The sequence below is a fragment of the Sebastes fasciatus genome, chromosome 19, assembly GCF_043250625.1.
Source record: "Sebastes fasciatus isolate fSebFas1 chromosome 19, fSebFas1.pri, whole genome shotgun sequence".
Classification (NCBI taxonomy): Eukaryota; Metazoa; Chordata; class Actinopteri; order Perciformes; family Sebastidae; genus Sebastes; species Sebastes fasciatus.
The window spans coordinates 19,269,181-19,284,152 of NC_133813.1; the positions used below are offsets into that span (position 1 = coordinate 19,269,181).

General features: G+C 42.5%; 1 protein-coding gene across 2 annotated transcripts in view; it reads right to left on the reverse strand.

Annotated features, from left to right (window-relative positions):
• Positions 1-14,972, reverse strand: part of exd3 (exonuclease 3'-5' domain containing 3) — a 52,332-nt gene that overhangs the window by 21,995 nt on the left and 15,365 nt on the right. For both annotated transcript variants that reach the window (XR_012591667.1, XM_074618080.1), the window contains exons 15-19: positions 14,543-14,726; positions 14,230-14,381; positions 13,141-13,377; positions 12,987-13,040; positions 12,738-12,869 (exon numbers count right to left, since the gene is read on the reverse strand). Coding sequence is in view for 1 of the 2 variants with exons in the window: in XM_074618080.1 (XP_074474181.1) it covers positions 12,738-12,869; positions 12,987-13,040; positions 13,141-13,377; positions 14,230-14,381; positions 14,543-14,726 (759 nt within the window). In the remaining variant the exon portion in view is untranslated. The remainder of the gene's footprint in view (positions 1-12,737; positions 12,870-12,986; positions 13,041-13,140; positions 13,378-14,229; positions 14,382-14,542; positions 14,727-14,972) is intronic.

Here is a 14,972-nt window from a genome sequence, read left to right on the forward strand (position 1 = left end):
CCTACAAACTTCAAATTTGGTAGAATGACAACAACAGGGTAATAAGCAGTCTTGAATCAATCAGTAAACAAAAGACTGGCTCCATGTTAGCCTGTTAAGTTGTTTGCCTCCAGACAAACTGATGTAACCCTCATATTCCTGGCTTAAACCTACAATCAAGTTATTCTCTCTCCTCACAGTCCCAAAAAAACCTTCAAATAGAAGGGTAAAAAAAATTGGGTTTCTGCCAAAAGGGCTCATTTGTAATATCACATGTGAGCAGGCATGGTTGCCTCCATGTGGAGGAGTTACCCCAAGCTACTAAAGTGGGCCCGTGTGCCACAGGGTTGCGATAATACCGACCCTAAACCTCTCAGCTATATCTCACTGGCAGGTATTATCGTGGTTGACAACGGTTCTTCATCATCCCGTGTTGTGTGCAGTGCAGACAGAGTGAGTTTGGATCGGTTTTGCTGTGTTGTGCTGCGCGTTGAGTGTGGGAGAATGATCTATGATGCACTAAGCTGCAAAGACCGAAGATCACATTTCACTATCGCAAGGGAAACCATTATACCATGACCACAGACACAAAGACAGTCATACCAAGCAGTATCTGGGAGAGGAAAACACAATTGCCGGGGCTAGTTCTCACAACATTTTTCTAAAGTTACCTACTTGATTTCCATTTCATTGACGGAAGCACGTCTTGTGGGTAACCTTTAAGTACGTAAATCTAGACAGGATAGTTGCGCATGCTTTAGTGCTTTAATCCAATTGTTCACAAATATTTTTAAATTTCCAATGAACCAATTTTGACCTACTTTTGCAATTGGTTTCATTTAGTCAAGCTCTCAGAATGCCCTTATGTTCTCAACCACAAAAAAATGCACAGCTTTTAAAGTCTACAGTGAATAATAATGCATTTTTAACGGCTTCATATCTGTTTTTCTGTGTGGTACTGTTGTCATGTGCCGACCCAAGCTTTGTTATTATACTGCAAAAGAATTCTGCCTCCCTTAGGAGACTATTTAGACGCAGAGGGCAATCACTCAAAGCAGCGCAGTCTGGCTGCGCGGCTACTGTACTCCGAAAAACATGAGAAACTTCCTCTTTCTCTGTGTATGTTTGAGAGGAAGGCATCAGTAAGTGGTTCCCTCTCCCTGAGCGGCAGGGGAAAGTAGACCCTCTCGAGTGCCTCTCGGCTTCCCCACCTCCCCCATGAGCCAATAACGCAGTCAGACAGACACACACATTCATGCTCACACACACACACTCAGACACACACAGTGTGGTTTCTCCTCTGGAGGGGAACATAAACAGGGCTGTCTGTCTGCGAGCGGAGAGCTAGTTCTCATGACATCACCACCCAGCAGGAATGCTCTGCTCTGCCCCGTCAAAACCCCTCCACCGGCCAGCAACTCACACACACACACACACACACACACACACACACACAAACGCACACACACACACATACACAAAAACACATGTTGAATGATTTATGCACGTCCACATTTTCACAGGGAAATGCACCGCATACACAACATGCACCCAAATGGCATTTCAAGCTATTTTCTCCCCTCTGGACTTTTCTAACTTTCAAAACTGTTCTTCATTTTCTCACTGCACACACATACATCTTCTTCCTCTGCAGCTCTTCCCTTATCTTTATCACACTGTTTTGCTCATTCTTACCCCCATAACTTCTCATCCTCTCTCTCTATCTGTATTGCCTGGGCTGTATATAGTGTCAGACCACACACAGACCGCAGAAACAGAGAGCAAGCATGAGAGAAGTGAGAAGTACAACTGCATGAATATAGAGAATAAAGCGATAACACCTATGAGAAACTGTGTGTGTGTGTGTGTGTGTGTGTGTGTGTGTGTGTGTGTGTGTGTGTGTGTATGTGTGGGTGGGTGTGGGGGACATGGGAAATTACGCACTACTTCATTGTATTGGTGTTTGGAGGAAAAGCCCTATTGAAGCTCTCCCTCCTTCCTTCTCACCTCTCTTCCTCCCTCTCTAACTCTCTCCTCCCTTTTCCATCCCTCCATCACTTCCTGCCTCATCTCTCTCTTCCCAGCCCCCCCATCTCCCCTCCACCATCTCCCCCCTTTCTATTTTTCATCCTACTTATTCCACCTTCTCTCTCTCTCCATCTCAACCTGTCACCGCTATGTTTCCTCGCAATTTCTCTCTCCCTTCTCTTTTTTCCTCCTCTCTGTTTCTCTCAGGCTTTTGGGGAAAGCAGGGGCAGGAAGCAGCTTGGCTCTCAGACAATGGAACACATCAAAAAGCAGCACCAGCCTCACCAACCTCACACACACACGCACACATACACATACATATGCACACGCGCTCACACACACACACACGCACACACACACACACACACACACACACACACACACACACACACACACACAAACAGAGCAAGACAAACAGGACATTCCAGCTGCCGGCTGCACCGGATTCCTCGCCTTGGCTAATCTGAAACGGAGGAGAGTGAGACTGGGAGTGGAGTGGAGCGGAGGGGGGAGGCAGGGTGAGAACGGAGGGGTGAGGGAGAGCAGGGGAGATGGAGAGAGAGAGAGAGAGAGAGAGAGAGAGAGAGAGAGAGGGCCACGCAGAGGGTAAGAAGGAGAAACAGATACAGGGAGGGAGCAATGTTGGGGTGCAAAAAAGGGGAAATTGGAAAGGAGAAGTTGAAGCACGACTGGAAAGGGATTTGGGAATAGCAAAATGTAGTTTTCAAACAATGTGTTACTGTAGAATCTGTGTTTGCATACAATTATGTCCACATGCTGCCTAAGAAGCTTATTGTGGCATGTATACAAATTGTGATATGATATTATACTGCGAGTACCTGCCAAGAGACAGCAGATGGAAACTCTAATCTTTTTGTTTGACATTAATGTTGATTTGTACATCGGCTCTGATTAGCGGTGGAGGGAAAAAGTCGATACAGCATAGTATCATGATATTTTGCGTGGCAATATTGTATTGATACACAGACGTCAAGTATTGATCTTTTATCATATAAACTATTAACCTCTTAACAATCCGCCGGCCGGCTGATATTCTGTCTTTCAGAGGTTTTAGCGGGCTCAGTCTTAAAGCTAGAGTGGAGTTACTGGTATCATATCAAACTAGAAAACCTAAAGGCTGGCCGTCGACTGTAGTGTTTGCAGTGTGTTCGAGTGTAACTTGTCGGCCAAGACGAAGGTCACGTGAGGCGACGCAATAGTCGGCCTTCATCGCTGCTACTTCTTTGATGTCGGCTTGGTGTGTCTGGGCCTTAAGGTATCGATTGCCAACCATGTCATGTTAACTTGTTAAGAAGACCGCTAAATAATGCTCAAAATTTACACTAAATTTTTGGCGACAAAAAACTGGCATGGACATTTTAAAAGGGGTCCCTTGACCTCTCGCCTCAAGATATGTGAATGGAAACTCTGAGATGAACAGAGTGAAAAATGTGTGTTATTAGATAAAACACGATGTTGACAAGCTGCATAATTTGCAGTTGAAAAAAAAGGTAATATATCGCAATATATCATATCGCAAAATGTTTAAAATTACAATAAGATCGTATCATGACTTAAGTATAATGTCGTATTGTGGGGCCACTGGTTGACTTTGTGTCATCAGTGATTAAATCATCAAGCAGGCACAAATGTGTTGGCATGAATGCTGTGTATATACCAAAGAAAAAGGGAAAGAAACCAAACAGGGGAGAAACAATGTGTCACAACAAAGTGGGGAGGTGAAATAAGGTAGAGAGAATAAGAGACGGGCAGAAGGAGAGAAAATGGGAGAGGAAGCAGAGAGAAAAAATACTACGGCCACGTCTACAGTGCTGCAGGTCAATTCTAAAAACACCATTTACAGTATATTCAAATGGTGACATTTGTTGTAGTTACTGAAAGGTTTTCATCCACCTTGGACAAACAAACTAGTTTAGAGGTTATTTGAACATATAGACCGTTTTGACAAACATGGGTGGATACATGCTCCGACAGAGATGAGTTCTCCCTGTGATCACTTATTTTCTGTTGCAATATACATATTGCACAACACAAGTGCTCACATTGACCTATATTTCCACCTCTTGTATACACAAGTGCAAAAAAAATAAAATATGATTGACAGTAATAGATGCTTCCTGCTTATCTAGGCTAATCAACTGAATCTTCTCTTTAATCACAAATAGAAAAATATGTCAGTGACAACACCTGTATGTGATCGGCTATACGCACATACATATTAAGCCGTCACAGGAAACGCCGAAAACAGCTGGCTTCTTAACAAATGATTACCTCTTGAATGATCCCTAGATCTGTAATTACGTGTCCTAAAAAACAAAACAACCTAACACACATTCATCCGCCCCTCTGAGCGCTAGGAGAAACCTCAGTGGCGTCTGAGTAACTATAAATTCACACACAAGTATGCACGCAGAGACACACAGATACATGTCATGCATGCACCCGCACTCACACAGGTGTCATTGCGTTGCTATGCTATCCTGGGGCCAACTAGACTGTGGGAAAAAAAAAACGAGAGCAGGCATGATTTCTCAAAAGACCAGATGCTTGGTGAGTGATGGCTCATCTTCTTCCTTATCTATCCGTGTGTGTGTGCGTGTGTGTGTGTGTGTGCGTGTATTGTGTCTGCTCAGACAGCCATGAGAATCAACTTCAAAAATGAGTCAGGGACACTAAAGACACGTTTCACAGGTTACAAACTGCCGGTTCTCCTGTGGGATTTTCACACCACTTCCAAAAACACTGCCTGCTTCTCACAATTTACACATTTAACCGCTACAGCAGATTAAGTATATGTGGCAGGCAGCCATCAATCATCTATACTTTTAGCTGAACAGGGATCCTCAACCATTAAGTGTGATCTCAGCATTTCTCTTCCTAAAAAGGCCTTTACACAAAATGCGAAATACTCACATGCGAAAATTACGCATCACAACTATATTCATACCAGCAGTGATGCGAATTTGCAACACTTTTTCAATAACAGATTCGCATAGATTAGCGCAGGCAGAGGACCAACTACCGGGAGGAGCACCCAGAGAGAGACCCAGAGCGCCTGGCAGTCTGTCTAAGTTGAATTGTTGCACAGCCTAAACTACTGTAAGATATTTTATTGAGTTTTCTTTAAGCGAAATGCTCGGAGTGAATTTTCCTCTTGTAAACAGTTATGCAGTGTATATGTCTAGGGCTTATATTGTGAAAGGTTAAGAACGGAAAGAGGGGATCTGGTATGCGCTGCCTTTCTGAATAATAAAGTTTGCCGTCTTGGTTCAAACTACAGAGCTTCTGTGTTGTTGTACACTATAGTGTAAGTTTTGAATAGGTCCGTTCCGCAGAGCCCGATTGGTTGATGCCTTTAATCGGAGTGCGAAAACTCAGAAAAATCAACCTTGTTCCAAAATAAAATTACGTCGCTTTTTTGCCACGTAATATTTGCGTTCTGTGTGAAAGTATTCATGACAAAAACAACAGTTCGAAAAAAGTTATGTGCAAATTAATTGCACAAAAAAACCCTCTCCCGGTGTGTAAAGGCCTTAACTAAATACCTTTTCCTCAAAGATGAACTGGTTTGAATTCTTCAGATAATCAATAAAAGATCGATATAGTAACAATATTAAACATGCGTACACATTAGTTATCAAAGGTTTTCATTGACACATATAAAGCGTTTGGGCTCATGTAAGGTATAACACTGAAAAACAGCTTCAACACAGTTTCAGTTGACTGCTTTGTATCCTTATCGTGATAGAGATTTCAATTAGAGATGTCACGATCACAATATTAATAAGGATATTTTCTGATAGAGAGATATCATAAGCAAAGTCAACTGAAACTGTGTTGAAACTGTTTCAGTTGACTGCTTTGCTTATGATATCTCTCTATCGGAAAATATCTTTATAAACATTGTGATAGTGACATCCCTAACTGGAATCACTATCACAATATTAATAAGGATATTTCATTGATATTGTGATAGTGATTTCAACTAGAGATGTTACGAGAACCGATACTTTGGTACCAAGTCGATGCCAAAATTCTGAAAACATGACGGTACTAGTTTTTCTACAGTACTGCAGGTACCGGCCGGGGGGCTCGAGACTAACGGCGTCTAAAATCCGAAAAGACACAGTTAACCCACTACCGACGCATCCAGGGGACGCACCCTATTTCTCACCTGATAACGCTCCATTGTGAACAACAAACCTGTGTTGAAATTGACAGGAGGAAAGCTAGTTAACGTTTGCTGTGAGCAGCCGGTGGGCAGCACAGTCCTGCGGAGCTAACAACTAACGTTAACGGAGGTTGCTCCTGTAATCTTGTAAAATTCAGTTTTTGGTGAATTAACTTGACAAAAATACAGTTGTTTGAAGGAGATGTTTTCACAGCAATGTAAAATAGATATTAGAGAGGGAATTATGTCCTATTTAACTTCCAAAAACTAGCTCAAAATCTTTATTGTTTTGTTTTTTACTGTGGTATCGAATTGGGTATCAAGAGTTGTGGAATTCCACTGGCATTGGTATCGACTACTAAATTTATGGTATCGTGACATCTCTAATTTCCACCACATCGTCCAGGCCAAATGATTTGCTTTTTTCTTATTATCAATCCATTACCAAAACATCTGTACTGTACACATTATAATAAATGTCACTTAGATTTACCCTTGCATAGGACTTTTTCATTAGTGTGAGCCACTGTTTCTTCTTTAATTGACTTGTTTATGTGTTCCGGTGTTTTCCAGTGCAGTACAAAGGAATACTTTCATATTTATGATGAAATGAGTCAACATCAATGAGTCAACATCTAATTCCCCATAAAAAAGTCATCGCCACAGAAAACGTTACACCCCAGAGGTGAAAAGTGAAAGCTTAATATTTGTGGTCATGTCTTACTTGCTTGCTCATTCATAAACTGACACATATGAGTGACACAACGATCACAATGGCGTTTTCCTGATTTGGCTCCTCTACAGAGAGACGGCACGTCGCCCTCCGGACAAAGGAGACATACAGGCTGTCACTCATAACTGCACCCACTAACTATCCACATGTGTGTATCCCAGAGCGAGTGATTGTGAGGGCGACCTTTGTTACGTGTGAGCGACACTTTCTCCCAACGTGTGTGTGTATTCGCTTTTAGCGCTTTCTCAAACCGTATGTGTGTAACAGGAGACGCGAAGCCCTCGCCACACACAGTGGGAAATATTTGGGATGGTTTCCCTCGGAATGTCTTGGCGTGCCTATGGAATGCCCCCCCCATTCCCCTCGCCACCGCCTCCTCCTCCCCTTTCTCGCTGTCGCTCCCCTCTCTCGCCTCCGGAGAGAGAGAGAGAGAGGGGAGGAGGAGAGTGGGAAAACGGCGGGACACACAAAACCTATTTTGTCACCACGAAAAAAAACGGTACATGCACAGAGACGGCACACGCATGCAAAACGAAGCCATGGAGCACTTGCAAAGAAAATTGTGAGAATTTGTATTTGAGTTTCACAGCTTGTGTGTAACCAAAGTGTGACACTGTGCATATTTGTGGTTAATCTATTAACGCTGCGTGCAAGTGCATTTAAAAATAACAAATTAAGGTGTGAGAACATAAAAGTCTATAATTAAAAAAAGATTTTTTTTTCATCTGCTGCACTTTAACGCATACGTACATCCTGATACTGACCAACCCTATCTCACTCACATGCACAAATATACACACACATGCAGACACACAGCCGGTGAAGGGTAACTTTAAACGTGTCTCAACCTCTCACATTCCTCCTGTTTCTCAGCCCGCGGCTCTCTTTGTAGATCAAAAGGACAGACAACAAGTCTTTCTATCGCCTCACCCTCCTCCTCCTCCTCCTCCTCCTCCACCCCTCCTCTTCCTTCAATGCCACCTTTCTCAGACACTCTCTCTTCCTCTCGCTCTTCCTCACTCAACAGACACTCATCTCGCTTGCACACACACACGCTGATTATTTCGGACTTTCTCACACAATCTCTCTGTAATTCCGTCTCAATGACTCCCATGTTATTTTTGTCTCTCTCCCTATCTCTGACTGACTTGCTCGTTCCCATTTGCTTTCACTGCCGTTCCCTTTCTGTCAGTCTTTTTTACCTCCCTGCCATCACCTCTGTTCTCACTTCTCTCCCTCCCTCCCCTTTTCCTCTTCCTAGCACCCCCCCCCCCCCCCCCCCTCCACATCTCTCCCACCCCTCCCTCTCACGGTGTGGCGGTTCCTGTTGCTCTTGTTTTCACTTCCCCAGTAGTCTGGTGCGTGGGAACCAGCGTTTCTGCTGCAATAGCGTCTACGACTGAGTGTGTGTGCATCTGTGACAGAGTCGGTGTGTGTGTGTGTTTGTGTGTTTGTGTGTAAAGGTGCTGAGGTGACTGTGTGAGCGTGTGTATGATGGTGTCTTGATGTGTTTTTATTAGTTTGGGGTTTGGAGAGAGTATGCTTATCACTGTATATGTGTGTGTGTGCGTGTTTGGCCGGCTTCATGTCTATCTCTCTATCTCTGCTATCTCAACATGTCTATAAAAGGCCAGTATGGGACATCTGATGGAACTGCACAGCCCAACGGAAGTGCGTGTGTGTGTGTGTGTGTTTGTTTGTGTGTGTGCGTGGGAAGTATAGACGCAGCAGGCATTAGTGGTAGGGATAGGATATAGCTGGATAAGGAAACTGTAATGGACCAATAGGCAACTCCTTACCCAACCCTGTGCAGGAATCCACACAGATGAAATTTAAGGATTACAGATTAAGTTAAATACAGCGACACGTGTCAACATCTTGAATAAAAACAGTAAAATTTAACTTTCTTAATATATTCTTGGGGGAATTTTGGGGCTCCTAAAACATGGAAATGAGTTAGTATTTTTAGCACTTCCGGTTCCCTTGTCTGGAAGTCAGTGGGTTTTTGAGTTGGTTTTTAATTAGACGCCTGAAATAAGGTCTGCGGTTAACAGAGGCTTAAGAGATTTTAACGTTTTGTTCTACGAAATAAAATACGTCAGTAAATATCCCACTCATGAATTTTGAAGCCTTTACATGTCTTAAAAGTGGCTAAATGAGACTACTAAATGTCATCACGCCAACTCATCCGTCTTTACGGCCTCGTTGTGTAGACTTGACTGTGGTGTAGTTCGTTTATAGCCTAACTTTAGCTTTTTACGTCTGGCAATTGCATTTACACTTCAAAAATCATAAAAGTGATATTCATTCGTGAGGATTATCTTGCTGAACAAAATGTGTAAGCATCATAAAACGTGTGTTCACCACAGAGCTTATTTTCTGCAATAATCCAAAACCCAATGGAAAAATCCCATTGGCTTTTTGTTGCGGGAACCCAGGGCGATGCCAACTTCCTGGTTGGCCTACAAAAATACGTCAAACCTGAAGCGCTCTATAGTGTTCACATCCTGTAGTTATCATTTGTGCCAGATGGGAGTGACAAAGCTATATTCTTCTGAGCTGAAAAATGATCTGTTAGTCATGTGAAACTATCTTCTTTGAACAGCAATGGTTTTAACACTTTACTGGCTTTAGGAGGAATCAAACACGGTCATTTTCTATCTACTGAAAAATATTATAAAATGTGGGTACAAACCAGAAACAGGTGCATCCAGATGTTGGCATACAAAATATATATCATGTGTACTGGGCCTCTGTCATGTTCATTTATTTTTATATGGACAAGTACAGTATATGGCACAGACCAATGCCATATACCACAGCACTTATAGCCTAAACAAGTTTACAATGGGCCTTTAAATGCGTGACAGAATCCTGAAATAAATATGTCTTTAAAGTTAGTTAACATAACTTGAGTTCTCTCAGAGCCACACTGATGATAAACCAATTGCAGATGAATCCATCAAACACCATAAACGGAGAGCGAAGCATTGATCGAATCATAAAAACTGCAGCGCTTCTTTCGTTTTTTTACCACTTCATTCTACACGAGTACACGTTAAGTATGCAGACAAGGACACACTTAGACAGGAGGCCCTTCTCCATCTTCCTTTCCCTCTTGGGGTCTCCATAGTGGACACACATTCCTATGCCTCTAAAATCTCTGTTGGGCCTTTTGATACACTGAGACAAACATTAACCCTTTCCCTGCAGATGTACACAAGTCTGCAGTTAATCTCCTCTTCTCTGTCTTTTTTTTTTTTACCTCTCTTTCCTCATGACATTGATCAGTGGTGTATGTGCATGAGGGAGAAACACAGAGAGACAAAGGGCGAGAAACTAACCCATCCATTGCTAATCAGAGAGCTTTACAATCAGATAACAAAGGGGTTAACTTCGCCTGGGTGGGCCACGGAGCAGCCCCCAGGGTGAAACGCTCTCGCTACAATCAACTCAATTTTAATATGAACTGCATTTAATGTTTTATAACCTGTATCTTTAAGGTAAGGTGCTTGAATAAGAGCTGCAATGATTAATCAATTAATCAATTAATCAATTAGTTGTCAACTATTAAATTAATCGTAAATTACTTTGATAATCGATTAATCAGTTTGAGCATTTTTTTAAGAAACAAAAGTCACAATTCTCTGATTCCAGCTTCTTAAATGTGAATATTTTCTGGTTTCTTTACTCCTCTGTGACAGTTAACTGAACGTCTTTGAGTTGTGGACAAAACAAGACATTTGAGGACGTCATCTTGGGCTTTTGGAAACACTGATTGACAGTTTTATAGACCAAATAACGAATTGATTAATTGCTTTGAGTAATTAAAAAAAAAGAGTCAAAATTCTCTCTGGGCTTTGGGAACCACTGATCGACATTTTCAAGCATTTTCTGACATTTTATAGACCAAACAACTAATCGATTAATCAATAAAATAATCGACAGATTAATCGCCAATGAAAATAATCGTTAGTTGCAACCATAGCCTGAATACACTCATTTATCGTTGGTCTTCAATTTTAGATATGACATTTTTAGATAACAATCATCAAAAATTCTATTCCAGAAAATGATCAAGGATTAATTGAAAAGGCAAACGGTAAGTCATTTTTTAGTTAACTGTCATTTCCATTTATTTCCTTTTAAAAACAGATTTTAAATTAGACCTGGTTGAGTTTGTAAAAAATCACCTACATGCTAGGACAAAAGAAATGATGGGGAAAGATCTGAGGCAGAGCTGTTACTGGTGGTGTGTAACACTAAAGTCACATTTGGCCTCCCTTTAGTCATAATATATCAAAGTGACTTTGCCTTGAAGTGGCGTCAGGACCAATAAATAAGAAGGGTAGGCGGATGACCATTTGGCCACTGTATGTGTGTGTGTGTGTGTGTGTGTGTGTGTGTGTGTGTGTGTGTGTGTGTGTTTGCGTCATCATTGCATCACCAAGACAGGAGGTAGCATCAAGGTGGTCCAGGTTTTTTTACATCTTGAGTCTGAGACTAATGCACCCAGTGGCGTATCTCGACACATTTAGGGCCCCCTACCAGGAGCAGGCCAGAACACCCAAGTTTAAAAACTCTCCTGCAAAGATACCCCTCCCAATCACAACGGCCGCTACAGACACACAAACACAAACACAGGTTTCCCTAAACAGCCACCCACCGAGATATCTACAGGTCAGGTACCGTAAATCCGACAATGATCGACAGCAACAAGCTGACTAACAAACATCTTTTCCAAGCCCCACAAACATGAAGAATAATGAAGTGCATTGCACCTTTATGCGTATGCAAGTAAGCAATGTTTCTGTACTTGATGAAAGAAGAATATGATACTGAAAGGTTTTTAATCCAGTTTCATTTCTCCTCCAGGTTTAACTTGTTTCCATCCTGGTTCCCTATTGGTTAAAATAGAGAAATACCTCATTCTATTAATTTTCTCATGATCCATCCATCTATCGTTCCTTTTTCCACCACTCTCCACCACCAGGTAGTGATGGCAGCAGGCTAAACAATGTAACCCAGACATCCTTCTCCTCAGCTACATCCTCCAGCTCCTCCTGGCGTCCCCCAGGCATTATTCTAAGGCCATATGGGATATGCAATCCCTTTCAGTCCTCTCCTGGGTCAGCCCCAGGGTCTGGACGTGCCTAGAATACCTCACAGCCTCAACAGGCCACCTTCAACGTGAAGGTGCCTCGGTTCAACTTCAAGCTCCTTCCTGCTTGTATCTGAAATCTCATTCTCTCGGTCGCTATCACCAAAACAACCCAGAACAACACTACTTACATCTTCTCAAAAAAGTGAAATAAAGCTTTTTTTAAAGCTCCTCTTCTCCATTTCCCAGTATCATATATTTATTTCTTCCCCTTTCTCTCAGTATAACACAGAACACCACAACATTTGTTCTCGTAATTCAGGAACTTAACCAGTTCCGCAGTGTTTTATAACCACAGAAATATTGCCTGCCACTGATATAGGAACTCAAGCTTTTTCCTCTTTCTCATTGAAAGCTGTTATTTATAAAAGCGCCTGCTAAATGCCTAAAACAGAAATGTAGTCTGTGGTATGTTAAATGCTGGAATTAATGTGTTATTGTATGTATGCGCTGTTTTGTCTTAGACCTCGGCTGGTGAACTTAGGACTCTCTGTGCTCACTGTACTCACTATGTCCCCTTTTGTATGTATTGATAATCATTGGCATTATTTTAATTAGTAGAACGACACAGAGCTCAGTCGATGCTCAAGTTTCTACACAGTTAATTTCAAAAATACATTCAGAACCAGCATGAATTTCCTTACCTGGCAGCGGCTGAATATATCGCTGGGAGTGAGCTGGATATTGAAGTGTTTGAGGACTCGAACAGCCTGGTCTCTAGCCTTTTCTGAACAGTCTAAGGACAGACAGCGACCCTCGCCTACCTGGGACCGCAGCTAAGTGGGGAAACGGAGGGGCAACACATGTATACAAGCAAACAAGGAACACACACACACGATCATGATTTTGTAGATTTGAGATTTGTTCATGAGTTCACATTTGTGAGTACTTACACTTTGGAACGGTTGTCCACATGTGAGTATGAAACGGCCTTCAGCTTGTGCTAACTGACACACAAAATGCAGTAATGTTATTATTGGTTTATCTAAAATATGGCTGTATTGTGTGAGTTCTTCTTGTAAGTGTATATTGTAACTGCTAACTAACCTTTGCCGCTACTCTGTGATCGTCGGTGTTCTCCAGCATGACCACATCGACTCCTAAACAGCGCAGGTACCTCCCGAGTCCCTGCAGCATGTTGTCACACACCACCCGCAACTGCTGGGGGGGTTGGGGGGGCTGAGGGGGCCGAGGGGGGGCGTCTTCAGAGGGCTTCTCGCCACACAGGAGGCCTTTCTCTGTGTCGGAGCGAGGGGGACTGACCCTTTGAGCTCCCTGACATTCCTAAATGGACAGAGACAATAATGTGATACTTAACTGATCCCCACAGGGGGATTTTCTTTTCACTTGCACCACAGTGCCGGGAGGTCAAAGCACAGGGGGAGCTATACAACTGCACCCCTGGAGCTGATAGGAACTGCTGAAGTGTCTTGGTCAAACACAGATTGTCCCTCCCTGCAGGTTGGATGCTCCCAACCCAGGTTCTTTAGTTTTTCTGTATTTATTGTGTCACATGGAAGCTCTAAGCTCTAAGACTTGTTAAATGTAGTAGCGCAATAGTTATTGAAATAAAAATGTGTTGGATCTTGCAGTCTGTGAAGTTAAACACACATCAGAAATAACCTTGCCAATATTCTGCTGACTGACATGTGCAGAAAAGTACTTAAAATTTGGTGAATTATAGGAAAAATCTCATATAAACTGTCCTCCTTAATTTGCAGGAGTAGCTTTTATTAAAAATACCATTCTGATACTAAAGTTACCTGCTTGTTTTTATGCAGGTTTCTTGTTTATTCACAACAAAGTCCCACGAAATGGGATAGAAATCTCACAGAAATGTGAGAGGACGACCATATTATACACGTATTCAGAGTCAAACGTGAGAATGTCAAGGTCGGGGTCAAGAACAGGTCAAGTAGTTAATGGATTCTGGCTTCCACAATCTCATTAATGAAACACCCCCCTCTTGATTTCAACACATCTGTATCTAAAAGTCTAGATATTGACCTCCTTGGAGAATTGAAATACTGTATCTTAACATCCTAGACCTCAAGGCATTTGGTATCAATTAAAACCTCATAAAAATTAAACACTATCAATAACAGCAATTGTTGGAGAAATGATAATTGACCCGACCTCTTTGCCATGGGCCAGTTTCTCCTTCTGCTTCTTGTCGCTCTTTTCTGATTTGCCTGACGAGATGCTGCGCAGGTCTGCTGGTAGCCCAAAGTAAGCTGGGTTATCGGAGAGGACGGAGTACACATCCAGCAAACAGTAGGCATCTGCCACTAGAAAGAGGTTAGGAAACAAGAGAGAGAGAGAGAGAGAGGAAAAAGGGGTGAATTTATTGGTTTGCAATTTGTCAGGGGATAACAAAATAATCTGTGATATTCTATAGCGACCATCTGTCTCCCTGTCATTGTCTGTGTGTGCATGCATAATACCATACCTGCATATCTAATTTGGCTGATGCGCAGTGGCCGTTTCTCCCAGTTGGACATCTGCTCCGTCTTGTCTAGGGGCCGTCCCAGGACCTGTTGTACCAGCAGACTGAGGCCTTTCTCTGCAGAGTCCTCTCCTACCATAACCTCTTTGGATCCATTTTGAGTCCTATAGACCTTTCGACGCTGGATCTGCAAAAGGCATTACATGCATTAAAGTGAGAATAACATGGTATGGTCCAGTGTTGGAATATTCCTCCACGGAAGACCTCTTTCCATGGTTGTAATTACAGCATCTTTATTAATTTAAAGGTGCAGTGTGTAGGATTTGGTGGCATCTAGCGGTGTGCTTGTAAATTGCAACCAACTGAGTAACGCTCTGCTCACTCTGGTAACGACGCTCGCCTCGCTCAGAGGCCATCCTTACCATAATAACAC